Source organism: Monodelphis domestica, chromosome 1 (assembly GCF_027887165.1).
Source record: "Monodelphis domestica isolate mMonDom1 chromosome 1, mMonDom1.pri, whole genome shotgun sequence".
NCBI lineage: Eukaryota > Metazoa > Chordata > Mammalia > Didelphimorphia > Didelphidae > Monodelphis > Monodelphis domestica.
In genome coordinates, this window is record NC_077227.1 from 593,694,764 (window position 1) to 593,713,009 (window position 18,246).

An 18,246-nucleotide genomic window follows, 5' to 3' on the forward strand; every position below is an offset into this window, starting at 1 on the left:
TGTTGTTTCCCTTCTGATCTTAGTTACATTGGTTTTGTTTGTACAAAAACTTTTTAATTTGATGTAATCAAAATTATTTACTTTACATTTTGTGACTCTTTCTAAGTCTTGCTTGGTTTTAAAATCTTTCCCTTCCCAAAAGTCTGACATATATAGTATTCTGTGTTCACCTAATTTACTTATAGTTTCCTTCTTTATGTTCAAGTCATTCACCCATTCTGAGTTTATCTTGGTGTAGGGTGTGAGGTGTTGATCCAATCTTAATCTCTCCCACACTGTCTTCCAATTTTCCCAGCAGTTTTTGTCAAATAGTGGATTTTTGTCCCAAAAGCTGGGGTCTTTGGGTTTGTCATAGACTGTCTTGCTCAGGTCACTTACCCCAAGTCTCTTCCACTGATCCTCCTTTCTGTCTCTTAGTCAGTACCAATTTGTTTTGATGACCACTGCTTTAGAATATAGTTTGAGATCTGGGACTGCAAGGCCACCTTCCTTCACATTTTTTTTTTCATTATTTCCCTGTATATCCTTGATCCTTTGTTCTTCCAAATGAACTTTGTTATGTTTTTTTCTGATTCAGTAAAAAAGTTTTTTGAAAGTTCAATTGGTATGGCACTAAATAGATAAGTTTGGGTAGGATGGTCATTTTTATTATATTAGTTTGTTCTACCCATGAACAGTTAATGTTTTTCTAATTGTTCATGTCTAGTTTTAGTTGTGTGGAGAGTGTTTTATAGTTGTGTTCATATAGTTCCTGTGTTTGTCTCGGGAGATAGATTCCCAAGTATTTTATATTGTCTAAGGTGATTTTGAATGGGATTTCTCTTTCTAGTTCTTGCTGCTGAGCTGTGTTGGAGATATATAGAAATTCTGATGACTTATGTGGGTTTATTTTGTATCCTGTAACTTTGCTAAAGTTGTTGATTCTTTCCACTAGCTTTTTGGTTGATTCTCTAGGATTTTTTAAGTAGACCATCATATCATCCGCAAAGAGTGACAGCTTGGTCTCCTCATTGCCAATTTTAATACCTTCAATTTCTTTTTCTTCTCTAATTGCTACTGCTAGTGTTTCTAGTACAATGTTGAAAAATAGAGGTGATAGTGGGCATCCATGTTTCACTCCTGATCTTATTAGGGATGCATCTAGTTTATCCCCATTGCAGATGATGTTGGCTGATGGTTTTAGATAAATACTGTTTATTATTTTTAGGAAACACCCTTCTATTCCTATGCTTTCTAGTGTTTTTAATAGGAATAGGTGTTGTAGTTTATCAAAGGCTTTTTCTGTGTCTATTGAGATAATCATGTGGTTTTTGTTGGATTGCTTGTTGATTTGGTCAATTATGTGGATGGTTTTCCTAATATTGAACCATCCTTGCATTTCTGGTATAAATCCTACTTGATCATAATGAATGACCTCCCTGATAACTTGCTGGAGTCTTTTTGCTAGTATCCTGTTTAAGATTTTTGCATCTATGTTCATTAGGGAGAGTGGTCTGTAGTTTTCTTCCCCATTTTTGGAAACCTGCCTGGCTTTGGAATCAGTATCATATTTGTCTTAAAGAAGGAATTTGGTAGCACTTCCTCTTTGCTTATTATGTCAAATAGTTTGTATAGTATTGGGATTTGCTGTTCTTTGAATGTTTGATAGAATTCACTTGTGAATCCATCAGGCCTTGGGGATTTTTTCTTAGGGAGTACTTTGATGGCCTGTTGGATTTCTTTTTCTGATATGGGATTATTTAAGAATTCTATTTCTTCTTCTGTTAGTCTAGGCAATTTATATTTTTGTAAATATTTGTCCATATTTCCTAGATTGGCATATTTAATGCCATATAATTGGGCAAAATAGTTTTTGATGATTGCCTTAATTTCCTCTTCATTGGAGGTAAGGTCTCCCTTTTCATCTATGATACTGTTAATTTGCTTTTCTTCTTTCCTTTTTTAAATTAGATTGACCAGTGCTTTGTCTATTTTGTTTGTTTTTTCAAAGTACCAGCTTCTAGTCTTATTTATTAGTTCAATAGTTCTATCACTTTTGATTTTATTAATTTCTCCCTTAATTTTTATGTACTCTAATTTGGTTTTCTTCTACGGGGTTTTAATTTGTTCAGTTTCAAGTTTTTTGATTTGCGTGTCCAATTCATTGATCTCTGCCCTCCTTAATTTGTTAATATATGCACTCAGGGATATGAATTTTCCTTTGAGTACCGCTTTGGCTGCATCCCATAAGGTTTGAAAGGATGTCTCACCATTGTTATTTTCTTCAATTAAGATTATTTAGTTTCCAATTAAGTTTTCATTTGTCTTCCATGAACCCTTATTGATTACAATATTTTTGCATTGTGCCCTGAAAAGATTGCATTTATTATTTCTGCTTTTCTGCATTTGGTTATGAAGTTTTAATGCCCTAATAAATAGTCAGTTTTTGTCTCTATACCATGTGCTGCTGAGAAGGTATATTCTTTTTTTTTATCTCCATTCATTTTTTTCTCCAGAGACCTATTAAATCTAACTTTTCTAAAATTTCATTCAGTTCCTTTACTTCTTTCTTGTTTATTTTTTGGCTAGATTTATCTAGTTTTGATAGGGGAAGGTTGAGGTCCCCTACTAGTATAGTTTTATTATCTATTTCCTCCTTAAGCTCCTTTAGTTTCTCCTTTAAAAATTTGGAGGTTTTACTATTTAGTGCATATAAGAGAAGTACTGATATTACTTTATTATCTATACTACCTTTTGTCAAGATACAATTAGCTTACTTATCTCTTTTAATCAGGTCTGTTTTTGCTTTAGCTTTGTCTATGATCATGATTGCTATTTTTTTAATCTTAGTTGAATCCCAACAGATCTGTGTGTGTTTACCTGCCTCAAATGTGTTTCTTATACACAACATTTTGTTGGATTCTGGTTTTTAATCCATACTGCTGCCTGCTTCCATTTTATGGGTGAGTTCTTCCCCTTTGACAGTTATGATTACTATCTGTATATTTCCCTCCATCTTTTTTCCCTTTTAATCCTGCACTTTCTCCTTTCACTCTGTCCCTCTACACAAGTGTTATGCTTTTAATCACCCCATCTTTATATTACTCCCCTTCCCACCACCATCCTTCTTATTCCTCTCCTACTTCTCTATAGGGTCTTTTCTTCACTCCCTCCCACTCCCACTCCCTTATATTATTCCTCTCTCCACCATCAACCTTTCTTATTCCCTTTCTTCTTCTTTGTAGTGTAAGATAGGATTCTATACCCCCAATGAGTCTGGCTCTTGTTCCCTTATGAGCCAGTTCTGATGAAAGTGAGGTTTGAGTATTGCCCATCATCACCCTCATCCTCCCCTCCACTGTAATAGTCTCCCCCCCCCATGCCTCTTTAGATGATATAATTTACCCTATTTTATCCCTCTCTTCCCTTTTCTCTCAATCCCCTTTTTCAGCCCTTGAATTTCTTTTATATGTCACCATAAACAGCTTACTTAAAACTGCCTATCTATGTATACTTCTAACTACTGTGATAATGATAAAAATTTAAAGTTACAAATATCATCATTCCATACCATTATTCTATAAGGAATAATGAACAGGATGATTTTAGAAAAAGCTGGAAAGACCCATGTGAACTGATGCAGAATGAAATAAGGAGAACCAGGAAATACACAGTTAACTGCAACACTGTGGAACAATCAAATGTGAGAGATGCTACTAACAGAATTATAATGATCCAGGACAATTCTCAGGCCTTTTGAAAAAGAATGCTATCTACCTTCAGAGAAAGAACCATTGGAGTAGAAATGCAGATAAAAATTTTTGATTTGTTTATTTGAGTATATGTTATAATATAGAAGTATGTTTTGCATGATAATACATGTATGATCCGGATTGAATTGCTTGTCTGGTCTGGATGGGGGAAGGGAAGAAGGGAGGGAGACAATATGGATCATATGACTTTGGAAAACTTATGTGGAAATTTATTATTAAAAGAGAACTTATAAAAATAAATTAAAATGTAAAAAAAACTTCAAATATCATCATTCCATGTAGGACTATAAACAATTCATCCTTATTGAGTCCCTTAAATTTTCTGTTTTTTACACTTTTAAATAATGTTATGTTGTATTTTAAAGTATAAACACCATTCTTGGCTTGCAGGCATGTAAAAACAGTACAAACTCTACTTGTCATTTTTTTACATTGTTTTAGATTCCTGACCCTTACCTTAATTGATAAAAGTAGAAGATATTTCATATTACTCTTTAGTTTGAGCTTTAAAAATCCAAAGTAACTTGCTTCCATTCAGACATTTCAAGTTTTGGTTGGTAAATTCTCAGGCCAGTATGCCCTTATCAATCTGCATCCAGCATCACCAGCTCCAGAAAATGTGTCTTTGGAAATTCTGAGAAACAAAGCTACTTCTGCTAGGGTTCTCATTTTAATTTTTGGCAAGGGTTGCTGAGATCTCAGTGCCTCTGGAATTGTCATTCACCCACACTACCACAATGATCTTCCAAGTAGGAACTTCAAAATATTTGTTGGCCTATCTGGATTTCAGAGACACCTGCCAGTGGAGGAAACTGCCCCCCAAAAAAACAAACAAACAAAAAGCAAAAAAGCCTTTATCTTCCCATCTGAGAGAATCTCTGAGATGGCCCAATATTAATCCAGATTTAAGGAAATTAGAACCTGAGCTATTTCAATTTATTTCTCACTGTTAAGTGGACTTTTGTTTTGCAGAGCAGTGAATGCCCCAAATAAAGGTTACAAGAAAGTCCTGGTCTTTCAGTTCAGAATTCTGACATGTATGCTTTGTCTTCCAAAGGGGAAAGTTCAGATGGTGGTTTGTATCATCACAGGCACAAGAGACGATCTTTATGGAGCCATCAAGAAACTGTGCTGTGTGCAGTCTCCAGTTCCCTCACAAGTGAGCTGGGGCTAGGGTGGGAAAATCAAGAAGCTCAGCCCCAAGTTCTCTTTAGGATTTTGAGAGATGGAGAAAAGCCTTTTGTAGAATATCATCAGGCCTTAGATTATGTGATAACTCCAATTACTATTCCCCTAATTAGAAGAGCCCAGATGACCAGCCTTCTTCCCTTTGTGAATACTCAACTTACTGCCAAAATTTAGTTAGTTTTGCCTCTTGAGAAGATAAGCCTCCAATTGGTAGTACAGGGCTGATTCTGAGAATATGGACTTTACTTTGAAAAAGAAGAGAATTTTTTTTTCTATGAGCTTTGCTGGAAAGTATTTTCTCACCTTGCATAAATTGAAAGTTTGGTTCCCTTGAAAACCCACAATTAAAGTTGTTGATGAAATAGTGGCATTACTAACTAATTTCTCAAATAAAAGTAATAACATTATTTTGTATTGATTTCTGATCAGTTTAGTATAAAATTATGGTTTTTTTTTCTTTTGTTCTTAGGTCATCAATGCCCGTACTGTTGCCCAGCCTACCAAACTATGGAGTGTGGCCCAGAAAATTTTATTACAGATTAACTGTAAATTAGGTGGAGAACTTTGGGGAGTAGACATTCCATTGGTGAGTGGAACTTAGATACCCAGGTCCTCATTAGATTGAGATACTTGTATCCTTTCATTTTAGTCTTGCCAAGGGTCCAAAATAACTGTTTTTTATAATCTTCAGGTATCTTATTACCTTTCTTACTTCCAGTGCCTGTCATTAGCATTGGTTATTGTCCTAAATGATCTGTTTCTTTGTACTAGGTAGGTACAAAGGTAATAGTCTACCCCATTCTTACTTTTAAAAAAGCTCTTTTGTATATATATATACATACATACATATGTATGTATATATATACATACTATACAAATACATATATATGTTATTTTAACAAGAAATTTATCTGGAGGCTTATTACTAGATTTAGAAGCATTTATTAGTAAAAAGAGAATAGGTAGAAGTAGAGCGAGAGATAGAGGTAGAGCCTTTCCAACTTTTGGGATAGATCTGATTCTTCAATTAGCTGGCTCACACTCAGTTTGCCAGAGATGGCCAGATCAAATAAGGAAGCCAAGAGAAAGCAAAACCCCAGAGATCATTCGTTCAAAGGTGGAAGCAAAAGACCCCTTTTCCACACTTGTTTTAAACCTCTGGGGCTATATTGCACTGGCTTTGCCATGCTAATGTTTGGGATACCCACACAATCTATGATTCCTGTGTGCCACTACTAGGGTACACAGGATCCAAGTCCCTTCATTAATTTACTTCATACAGATGCAAGGTGGGATGTATTGAGGATCAGATAATAAATGAAGAGAAGAGTGATAGGTTGTGCTTTTTCTCTCCCAGAAACAACTGATGGTGATTGGGATGGATGTTTACCATGACCCCAGCAGGGGGATGCGCTCTGTGGTTGGCTTTGTTGCAAGTATCAGTCTGTAAGTGCTCCTTATAGTTAGTTCTTCTTTTCACCTTATTTGACTCCTATATTGGTCAGCAACTATAATGTTATATGGGCACAATGATGTGCTTGGTACTCTTCCTACTTGAGCAGGTAAAACTAACCATATGAAAAAATACTTAGAGCATGTAAGACATTATATAATTAATGGATGAGTAACTGGTGAACTCAGAAAAGGATGAGTTCTCTCTGGATTATAATAAGTATATAATAAGTAAGGATTTCATAGATGAAATAGTATGTGAAATGGGCCCTGAAGAGTAAATGCATGTTTTCATATGGAAGTGGAAGGGATAGGGTAGGGGTATAGTCTGAGGCAAAGGTAAAGATATGGAAACCAGCAAGATACATTCTAGAAACAGTGGAGTTGTAGCATGATTTGGTAAAAAGAATTTGGGAGTGGAGTCTGAGAACTTGGATTTGAATTTGACTCTATTAGCTCTGTGGCCTTGGGCAAATCATTCACTTTCTCTGGACTTCAGGTTTCCTATATATAAAATCAGGGAATGGGACTAGATGACCCCAAAAGTTCCTTTTAGCTCTAAAGCTATGGCTCCATTAGATGTTAATGATTGCAGTGGATAATTTGTTTTGTGGGCAAAGAGATGAAAATTATGTAGGTAGGGTAGAGGCAGATTTTGCAAGTTCTTGAAAGCCAGTCAGTGAAGTTTAAAGTTGAAGTGGTAAGCAGTAGGAAGCAATGTTAGGCTTTTAAGTGGAGGAGTTATATTCTGGAAGCAATATTTAGGGAAGCCCAACTGTGGCAGAGATTAGATTAGACTAGGGAAGAATTGATCTGGACTAGGAGTATTGCCATCAGAAATAGAGAAGAAACAGATTCAAAAGAAATCTCAAAGGAAGAATCCATGGAACTTAATAATGGTCTCAATATAAGGAATTAAGGAAAGAAATCGTACAACAAATATTTACTATAAGCCTGAAGAATATAAAGTTGACTCAAGTTCTGATCTAAAATGATTCAAAGAATCACAGTATCCTTGAGTTAGGGACCTCAGTGACCATTTAGTATACAGCCCATACCTAGCTGATAAAATTCTCTACAAATACCTCCAATAAGTGGTCATCCAATTGAGCGTCTCTGTTGTTATTAGCAATGGCCATTGTCCTAAATGATCTTTTTGATAAGTATCATTCCCCACCTCCCTAAATCTTCTCTAACTTAAATATTCTTAGCTTCTTACACCCTAGATCCAGTTACAATCCAGAAATGTTCTAACTAGGGCAGAGAAAGTAAGGAAATTAACTTTTTTAAAAAAAACCTTACCTTCTGTCTTAGAATCAAAACTGTGTATTTGTTCTAAGGCAACAGAGCAATAAGAGCTAGACAGTGGGGGTTAAGTGACTTGCTCAGGGTCACATAGCTAGGAAGTGTCTGAGGCTAGAATTGAACCCAGAACTTCCCATCCCTGGGACTTGCTTTCAATTCATCAAGACACCCAGCTGCCCCTGCAATTAGCTCTTTCTTAAAATTTAATTAAATTCATCTATTCATTTAATTTAGAATATTTTTCCATGATTACATGATTCATACTCCTTCCCCCCTCTTTCCCCCACCCTGTAGCCAATGAGCATTTCAATTGAGTTTCACATGCATCATCAATCAACACCTATTTCTATTTTATTAATATTTGCAATTGAGTGATCATTTAGAGTCTACATCCCCAACCATGTCCCCATCGACCCATGTGATCAAGGAAATGTTTTTCTTCTGTTTTTCTAATCCACAGTTCTTTCTCTGAAAGTGGATGGCATTCTTTCTCATAAGTCCCTCAGAATTGTCCTGTATCACTGCATTGCTGCCAGTAGAGAAGTCTATTACTATGTTCAATTGTGCCACAGTGTATCAGTCTCTGTGTACAATGTTCTGGTTCTCCTCCTTTCACTCCACATAAATTCCTGAAGGTCTTTCCATTTCACATGGAATTCCTCCAGTTCATTATTCCTTTCAGCACAATAATATTCCATTATTAACAGATACCACAATTTGTTCAGCCATTCCCCAATCGATGGACAACCTCTCGTTTTCCAATTTTTTTTTTGCCAACCCAAAGAGCACAGCTTTAAATATTTTTGTACAAGTTTTTTTCTTATTATCTCTTTTGGGGTACAAACCCAGCAGTGGTAAGGCTGGATCAAATGGCAAGCAGTCATTTAAAGCCCTTTGGGCATAATTCCAAATTGAATTCCAGAATGGTTGGATCAATTCACAACTCCACAGCAATACATTAGTGTCCCCATTTTGCCTCTCCAACATTTATTACTTCCCTTTGTTGTCATATTAGCCAATCTGCTAGGTGTGAGGTGGTATCTGTAGTAAGGGGATTTTGCAAAACTGGATTCATGAGCTGATGCAGGGCCAAAATCCCCTTATTACATATCTCAGAGTTGTTTTGATTTGCTTTTTTTCTAATTATGAGACATTTAGAATACTTTTTCATGTGCTTATTGATAGTTTTGATTACTTTATCTGAAATTTGCCTATTCATGTCTCTTGCCCATTTATCAATTGGGGAATGGCTTGATTTTTTGTACAATTGATTTAGTTCCTTATGTGTTTGAGAAATTAGACTTTTGTCAAGAGGTTTTGGTTATGAAGATTGTTTCCAAATTTGTTGCATCCCTTTTAATTTTAGTTGCTTTGGTTTTGATTGTACACAAACTTTTTAATTTAATGTAATCAAAATTATTTATATTATTTTATATTCTCTATTTCTTGCTTGGTCTTAAATTATTTTCTTTCTCATAGACCTGACAGGTATAGTATTCTGTGTTCACCCAATTTACTTATAGTTTCCTCCTTTATATTTAGGTCATTTACCCATCCTGAATTTATCTTGGTTGATCTAGACCTAATCTCTCCCATAATGTTTTCCAATTTTCCCAGCAGTTTTTGTCAAAAGTGGGTTCTTGTCCCAAAATCTGGGATCTTTGGGTTTATAATATACTATCTTGCTGAGAACATTTACCTCAAGGCTATTCCATTGATCCTCCCTTTTGTCTCTTAGTCAGTACCATATTGATGGTACTATTGATGACCACTATAGTACAGTTTAAGATCTGGTACTGCTAGACTCCCATTCTTCACTTTTTTTCATTATTTTCCTTGATATTCTTGCTCATTTGTTCTTCCAAATGAACTTTGTTATTATTTTTTCTAATTCAACAAAAAAGTTTCTTGGTAGTTTGATAGGTATGGAACTGAATAAGTAAATTAATTTGGGTTGAATTGTCATTTTTATGTTTGTCCTACCCATGAGCAATTAATGTTTTTCCAGTTATTTAGATCTAGTTTTAACTGGGTGGAAAGTGTTTTGTATTTGTGTTCATATAATTCCTGTGTTTCTCTTGGCAAACAAATTCCTAAATATTTTATATTGTCCAGGGTGATTTTAAATGAAGTTTCCCTTTCTAACTCTTGCTGCTGAGTTATGTTGGAAATATATAGAAATGCTGATGATTTATGTGGTGCCTGCAATTAATTCTTAATCCTAGAAGCCAAGCTTTATTAATGCAACCTAGGAAAGCAGTTGCTTTCACATTATTGAAGTATACTGTTCTTTCAGTCTACTTAAGCCCCAAAACCGGTTTCATTTGTCATTTAGCCAAGCCTTCCTTCTGTTGTACTAGAGAAAGGGATATATTTTAACCCAAATGTAGACATTTCCATTTTATTAGATTCAATCTATAAGTGAATACTAAGCAGTACAGTGGACAAAGTGCTGAATTTGGAGTCTTGCCTGAGACACTGAGCCACAGCTCTGTACCTGGCAAATCATTTAACTTCTCTCTACCTTTTTCTAAATTGTAAAATAGGGATGATGATAGTTCGCCTATGTCACCAAAATTGTTGTGAGGATCAAATGAGCTAACATGTGAAGTATTTTGCAAACCTTCACATGATCTATACATATTGACTATTATTCTATAGACCATCCTGTCCTGTAGAGGTCTTTTCATCCAATGTGAATTTAAATCACTGATGAAAATATGAACAGACATATGTATCCCTGGGGTCCACTGAACCAGAGACTTCCCTCCAAGTTGATAGTGATCTATTAATGACTGCTATTTGAATCTGTTTATTTAGTTAGTTACAAATCCAACTTAACTGTACTATAACCCCTCTCAAACATCTTGAGAGACAAGAATAGAAAAAGAGTAGGGGATTTTGAGATGGGGACGAAGGGCGAACTTATGCTATTTTCTAAGTAAATATGGTACGTTAGCTGAGAGTTGTAAGGGGGAAAAGGGGTTAATTTTTAAAGGGTTGGACTTGATTATTTAAGAGTTTGGTTGCCAGAAATTTAATTCATTCCAAAGAGATTTTATTTACAAAATGTAGAAAGAGTGAAGTAAGAAATCAGATAGAGAAGAAGGTAAGATATCTAGCCTGAGCACTAAGTAATTTACTCCCAGCCCCTCTAGGCAGGGAGAATGTTTCAACTGGCCTGCAGCTGAGGACCCCTAGGAAGTCTCTTCAGAAAATCCAGCAGTTAGAGTCAGCTTTTTACTCACCAAGTGCCAGTCCAGTCAGCAGATTCTTTTGTCCTTCTTCACCAACCTCAACTCAAAAGCATGAAGTGGAAGTCCAAGTTGAACTCTGCTCCAAGAATTCCCAACTTTGTGTAACATTCTGTCTTTTAAAGGCATTTTCTCTTGCGTCACTTCCCCTATCCAATCCCCTTACCAATCACAGTTGACGCTCTAGGACTGCCCAGAAGACAGTTAATTGATTCTGATTTGTTACCCACTATCACATACATGGGTCACAGACCTCCCACTTCATGATTAAGTGGGATATTTTCACTTTTGGTGATTAGATCTAAATGGGCAGATCTTCATACTTAACTTTTAAGTACTATGTTTGCATTTTTTGTGATTGAATATAAAATAGGCAGGTCTCCATACTTAATTTTTAAGTAGGGTGTTTACACTTATGGGAATTAAAAATCTAAAAATAAACATGAGTTACAATTTAAATCTTCACAGTCAGGGAAGAGCTAAGTACCTTCATTGTTACAATCAGGGGAGAGTTAAATTTAATCTTCACAGAGTATGGGGAAAGGGATAATGTAAGAGGTTTGAATGGAGAAATTTTAGAAAATATTCTATAGGGAATAGGAGAGAGAATCAGTTAAGGAAATTAAGAGGATTTCTTTGCTGGGATAAAGAAAGACTCAGTGAAATTAGATGACATAATTTTATATTAGACCCAGTCAGCTCATTTGTATAACTTCCTCCAGGTCAATTCAGCACATGAGTAGGATTGGAAGAAACAGAATGGGAGTAATCTAGGTTCTCCTTGCCAAGATCAACCCCTGTCTAGGTACCTTTGAATCCCATCCTCTTTTTGCCTTATCATTCCTCTTTCTAATCTTCAGTCTCTGTCTATTGATTCCTTCTCTGCTAATTTCAGATATGTTCAACTTTATCCTTTTAAAACCTTCATTAGTTCCTATCATTTCTTCAAATTCCATCTTCAAACTTCCAGAAAAAGTTTTCTTCATCTTTTCTTCTTTCATCATCTCTTCTCAGTCAGCCTCATTCTTTTTGATATCTCCGTAGCATTTGACATTGTTGATTACTCTTTCCTCCTGGATATTCTCTTTGGTTTTTCATGACATTACTTTCTCCTGGTTCTCCTATCTATCTTATTGTTTTTTTCTTAGTCTTCTTTCTTGCTTCATTATTCATCTCCTGCCTCTTAATTATATTTGTACCCCAAGGATCTGTCTAGGCTCTCTTTTCTCTATATATTCTAAAACTTGGTGACTGCAGCAAATCATTAATATAATTATGATAACACATCTATAGATTCAGCCTCAATCTCACACCTACCTGTACTATAATTTTGCATTACCAACCGCCTATTTGACATTTAAGATTTAGTTATCTGTAGACATTTCATCAACATGTACAAAACACAACTCATTATCTTTCTCTCCAAATCCATTTCTCTACCAGTTCCTTTGATTTTAGTTGTAGCATTACCTCATAATAGTCTTCTAGGTGCTCAGCCTTGTATTATCCCTACCCATCTCCCTGTCCCTTTACCTAAATAGCCAATCATTTTCTAAATCTTAATGTTTTTTCCTCCATGACATCTCTCAACTGCATACCCCTTTCACTTCTCAGATAGCCACCATCCTAATTCTGGCCCTCATGACCTTTCACCTGGCTCCACTTTACCTCATTCTGCTTTCATGCTCTGTGATCTAATCAGATGGACTTCCTTGCTATTGCTTACACATGCCTTTCCATCTTCTATCTCTGTACCTTTTCCATGATTGTTCCCTGGCCCTAGAATTCACTCTCTTCTCACCTCTGCCTTTTGGAATATCTTACTTCCTTCAAGACTCAGTTCAAGTACCATCTTTTAAATGAAGTCTTTCCTGATCTTCCTAACTGCTAGTGTTCTCCCTTCCTAAATTACCTTGTTTTTATTCTGAATTTACATTTAGGTATATATGTTATGTTCCTTACCTTTCAATAGAATGTAAGCTAACTCCTTGATAAGAGACTTTTAAATTTTCATCTTAAAAAACCCTTATCTTCCATCTTAGAATTAATATTAAATATTGGTTCCAAAGCAGAAGAAAGGTAAGGGCTAGGCAATTGGGGTTAAGTGACTTGCCCAGGCTGACACAACTAGGAAGTATCTGAAGCCAGATTTGAAACCAAAATCTCCTGTCTCCAGACCTGGCTCTCTATCCATTGAGCCACCTACCCAGCCTCCAATTTTCATCTTTTTTTTTTCTTTAAACTCTTATCATTCATCTTAGAATCAATACCATGTATTGGTTCCAAGGCAGAAGAGTGGTAAGGGCTGGGCATTGAGTTAAGTGATTTGGCCAGGGTCACACATCTAGGAAGTATTTGAGACCAGATTTGAACTTAGGACCTCCCGTCTCTAGGCCTGACTCTCAATCCACTGAACCATCCAGTTGCCCCCAATTTTCATCTTGTGAATTTTAAAATTTCCATCTTGCTTGGTCTAGCACCCAGGATTGTGCACACACCCACACTACATGGGCATGTGCTAATCAGTGACAAATCAGAAATAACTAACTGCCCACCTGGGCTGTCCTAAGCCAAGCTTGAGCCACCATTGGCACTTGTGAGGCACAGGAAGTGAGGTAGGGAACAGCCTCTGGAATTCGCTCACTTCCTGGGTACAGATCTAGGTGCCAGTTCATGTTAGGAGCTTGAACAGGGAGGAGGCCCACAGACAGCTTTCCTTCAGATCTGTCACGTGAGTCAGGGACTGATTCTCTTCTCTACATTGGCCTTTGGGCCTAAACTCCCTCTGGCTCTGCCAGAAGGTTGAGTTAACCTTTTTCCCTTTTCTCCTCTCTCCTTCTCTCCCTCTCCACTTTCTTATTCCCATTGTGATTAAACCACCATAAACTTCATTCTGACTTGAGTGTTTCATTTTACGAATTTCATAAGTAAATTCCTTGGCGACCATAAATTAATATTATAACAATCTTTAAAGGTGGTTTTCACCATAACAATCTTTATGTCCCTAGTGGCTAGCATAGTCACTAGCATGTAATAGGCATTTAATCTCACTGCTTCTTTTTTTTTAGACACCCACAAATTGTCTCTCTAAGTGTCCTATATTGTACACATTACTAGATTCAGTGATTTTTTTAGTTACTTGTATTGAACTTTTTTCCTTTTATTCTTTATTACAAGGAATCTCTCTTGGGGGATGAATAAATTTGGGAATGAAGGTGATAGAAAAACAAAAGTGATCAATAAAATAAAAGAAATGTGAGTAGTTATGCAAGCAAAATAACAATTATTCTAGAATTTTACAAGTAATTTAATTTCATTAACCTTTGGTATATAGAATATCTATCTATGTATATATACCCTTTTCGCTTTTTTTAAAAGTAGATATGAAACTTGTCATTCTTTTATCCCAGGGCACTTCTTTTTTCTTCTAAGTCTTTCAGAGACTAGTTCTTTCAAAATTCTAGACTATAGTTCATCTGGTCTATGGGACTTGAACACATTGTGGGTTGCTAAGGGCTTGAGATTGTAAAGCACTTTGTAAACCTTAAGACACTTTATAGATTTAGCTGTTCTTTTGGTTTTCCCTGTTAACTGTTTTTGTTCTGTTCAGAGAGTACTGTTGCCAAGGGACTGATAAGGGATCTGGACAGGGAAGTCAGTTTTCTAAAGATGAATTAAGTTGAGTTTGAGATAAAAGTAGTATACTCAAATGGAAATATTCTTTAAGTAGTCAAAGACAAAGGCCTTAAAACACGAATTAGAAGGTCATGGAGGTATAGCTCTAATAAAATCTTGAAATTAGAGACCTTAAAGGTTTTCTAATTAAATCTATTTCATTCAAAATCCTACTCACCCCCATCCCACTTAACATTCCTGAATAGTTATCAAGCTTTTGGTCATAAATTTTCAACAAAGAGGGAAATTTACTACCTAATGAGGTAGCCTATCCATTTTTGTTCCATTCTAAATAAAATTCTTGAATTAAGCTGGAATTGTTCTCCATATATATATATATATATATATATATATATATATATATATATATATATATATATATATATATATATATAAAATATATAAAATAATAAAAAAAAGCCAAGTGCTTGATGGATCCATATGGGTTGTGTTTAGTCTTTTTTTCCAGCATCACTTTGAATATTAGAAGCCTATTATGCCTAGATGCTAACATGGTAAAATCCTCGAAGATGTCTTTTTTTTTTTTAACCCTTACCTTCCATCTTGGAGTCAATACTGTGCTCCAAGGCAGAAGAGTGGTAAGGGCTAGGCAATGGGGGTCAAGTGACTTGCCCAGGGTCACACAGCTGGGAAGTGTCTGAGGTCAGATTTGAACCTAGGACCTCCCATCTATAGGCCTGGCTCTCAATCCACTGAGCTACCCAGCTGCCCCCTCGAAGATGTCTTATTCCTGTTTTCCTTATAGCATAGGTGCAGCCCTTGATCTGGGAACTCTGAAATTTGGCTAAGATATTTCTTGGTATTCTCATTTTGTGATCTCCTTTAGGCGATGTTTAGTGGAATCTTTCAATTTCTATTTTACCTCTAACTCTAAGATATTGAGGCAGTTTTCCATTATAATTTCTTGAAAAATTATGTCCTTTTAAAAAAAATTTTGGCTTTCAAGTAGTTTAGTAAATCTTATATGAGCTCTCCTTTATCTCCTTTCTAGCTCAGTTGTTTTTCCAGTGAAAATTTTCACATTTTCTTCCCCTTTTTCATTTTTTTTACTTTTTACTTTTTTCTTTTTTGCTATTTGATATCCATTTGGTCAGTTCTGCTTTTTTATGAAATCCTTTTCTTCAGTGAATTTTTATGCCTCTCTTACCATTTTTTATGGTGCTACTTTCTTAGTATCTTCTGTACCTCTTTTACCAAACTATTAATTCTCTTTTCATGATTTTCTTGCATTGTTCTCATTTCTTTTCCTAACTTTTCCTTTACCACTCTCATTTCTTCTAAGAATTCTTGTTGGACTTCTATCCAATTTACAGTTTTCTTTTGAGACTTTACTTGTAGTTGTTTTCTTACAGGTTTGCAACTCTTGATCTTCCCTGCCATATAGTAGACTTTTATGGTCAGGTTCTTTTTTTATTTGTTAATTTTTCTAGCCTGTTTCTTGAACTTGAACTTGAACTTGATATTAAAGTTGGGCTTTGCCTTCCTAGGGAGACACTATTCCAAGTGTTAAGCTTTTTTTTGCAATGTTGTTTCTCCAGAGCTAGTTCTTGGGGTACAATGTTTTGGTGCTTTCAAGATAGTATGATCAAGGAGAGTTATGGGCTTCTCTGCCTTTAAACTATAACCAGGTCCTTTACTCCCCTGTCACCACAAGTGTTAATGCTTCTTCTCCCTGTTCTGGAACTGCAACAAGAGCCCCTTTTTCCTTATAACTGACCACAAGTACTCCTTTCTGCTATGGATTTATGATCAAGAACTGAGAATAGGCAATGCAGTTGCCAGCACCTGGTTTTGCACCAAGTGTCAGCTCCTGGATCCTGCTGTTGCTACTGTCAGCCACCTCCAAGGCCCACTGCTGGTGTTGCCACTGCTGGATGTACTCTCAGCTGGCCCTCACTCTGATGTTACAGACCTCTTCTGCTAACCTTCTAAGTTGTCTTGGGCAGGAAAATGTCTCACCCTTATCTTTTGGTTCTGTAGCTCCAGGCTTAAATTTGAGGTGTTATACTTGTTTAGAAAGGAATATTGGGTGAGTTCAGCTGGGTTGCTGCCTCTATTCCACTCTGTTACCATAGGTATGGTCAGAAACCAGGTCTTGCTCCCTCTCTATAGCATCTCTCTTCCCTCTTTACCATTTTCGCTACTAGAAACCATTCAGTAAGCATTTATTAAGCACCTACTGTATAATAAACACTGTATTCAATGTGTGGTATATAGTAACATTTATTCAAGACCTCATTACCTTTCATTTGGACTATTATAATAGCTTCCTAAATAGTTTCCCTGCTTTTAGTCTCTCTCTCTTCTCCTCCTCTCCCATTCTGTACATGATCTGATCTGTTACCACATTGCTACTGTATATACACACATATATGTACATGTATATGTGTACATATAAACAATCACACACTACACCAAACACAAATTAGATGTAATTGCCTGGTATTCAGGACCCTCCATAAGTCAGAGGTAAGATAGCTGAATTGAGGTAAGAAGTATAGTAAGCTCTCCCCAACAAAACTCTTCCAAGCAGAGAAAGAAACTACCCCAGGCCAAATTCCAATGGGAAAACTAAAGAAAAATTTACAGTGAATCATTTTTTTTAGCCTACATCAGCATAGGAAGATAGATAGAAGGGGTCTCTGTGGATCCTGGAGATGGAGTCTGGCTAGGAGTATACTACACCAGACCATTCCAGTGCCCAGAGACTCAAAATGGATGGAGGCTATTGCTTATTCCTCAGTTCTTGGTCACAAATCCAAGGCAGACTGGAGAGTCCTTCTGCACACGAGTGGCATTCCTAGATAGTCAGTAATTGTGGATCGTGGAGTGAGGAACTAGTTCACAGGCAAATGGGAATAGCATAGCACTGACCCTTTAAACAGAACAGGGCATTAGCTACAACTTCTAAACATGTCTGAAGCTTATAGTGGAATATTGAAGGCAGGAATCCAAACCAAGAGGAAACCTAATGTTCTTTCATTCTGAATCAGCAGTACTCACCTCTTGACTGATGAGGCAGTCAACAGTATCCACTTAAAACTACAAAGGAGGCAAGCCTATACAGGCTATTGCTCAGACCCAAATCCAAATCAGGAACTTGCAGAGATCAGACTTTCCCTAGATCTCATTTTGGGAACTTGCAGGTCCCCAGCCTGAGCTGTCCCTAAGATCTTGGAATAACACAATACTCAATTCCTGAGAAAATAGAAGTAAGACCAGCCCAGACCTTCCCTCCAGAAGTGCCCTGACCTTGGCCCTCAGTGGCTTTAGCAAAACTTCCTAGTCTCATTACACACTACTTCCCTTTCTACCCAGTCTAAATAAATATCCCTTATATGTAGATATATCTTACTTTTCATATTATAAAATAAAATCCTTGAAGGCAAGGACTGTGTCTGATTCATTTGGGTCAACGGGTATTTAAGCATCTACTATGTGCCAGGCATTGTAGTAAGTAAGCACTGGGGTTCAAATGAAATGGTTTTCAAATAACTTAGCTTTTATGGGAAAAGATCTCACACACACACACACACACACACACACACACACACACACACACATATGCATGCACACACAAGATAGATACAGTTTTCAAG

General features: G+C 36.3%; 1 protein-coding gene across 1 annotated transcript in view; it reads left to right on the forward strand.

Annotated features, from left to right (window-relative positions):
• Positions 1-18,246, forward strand: part of PIWIL2 (piwi like RNA-mediated gene silencing 2) — a 102,602-nt gene that overhangs the window by 71,588 nt on the left and 12,768 nt on the right. Inside the window, exons 17-19 of the mRNA XM_007476475.3 lie at positions 4,810-4,911; positions 5,410-5,526; positions 6,298-6,386. Coding sequence (XP_007476537.3) covers positions 4,810-4,911; positions 5,410-5,526; positions 6,298-6,386 — 308 coding nt within the window. The remainder of the gene's footprint in view (positions 1-4,809; positions 4,912-5,409; positions 5,527-6,297; positions 6,387-18,246) is intronic.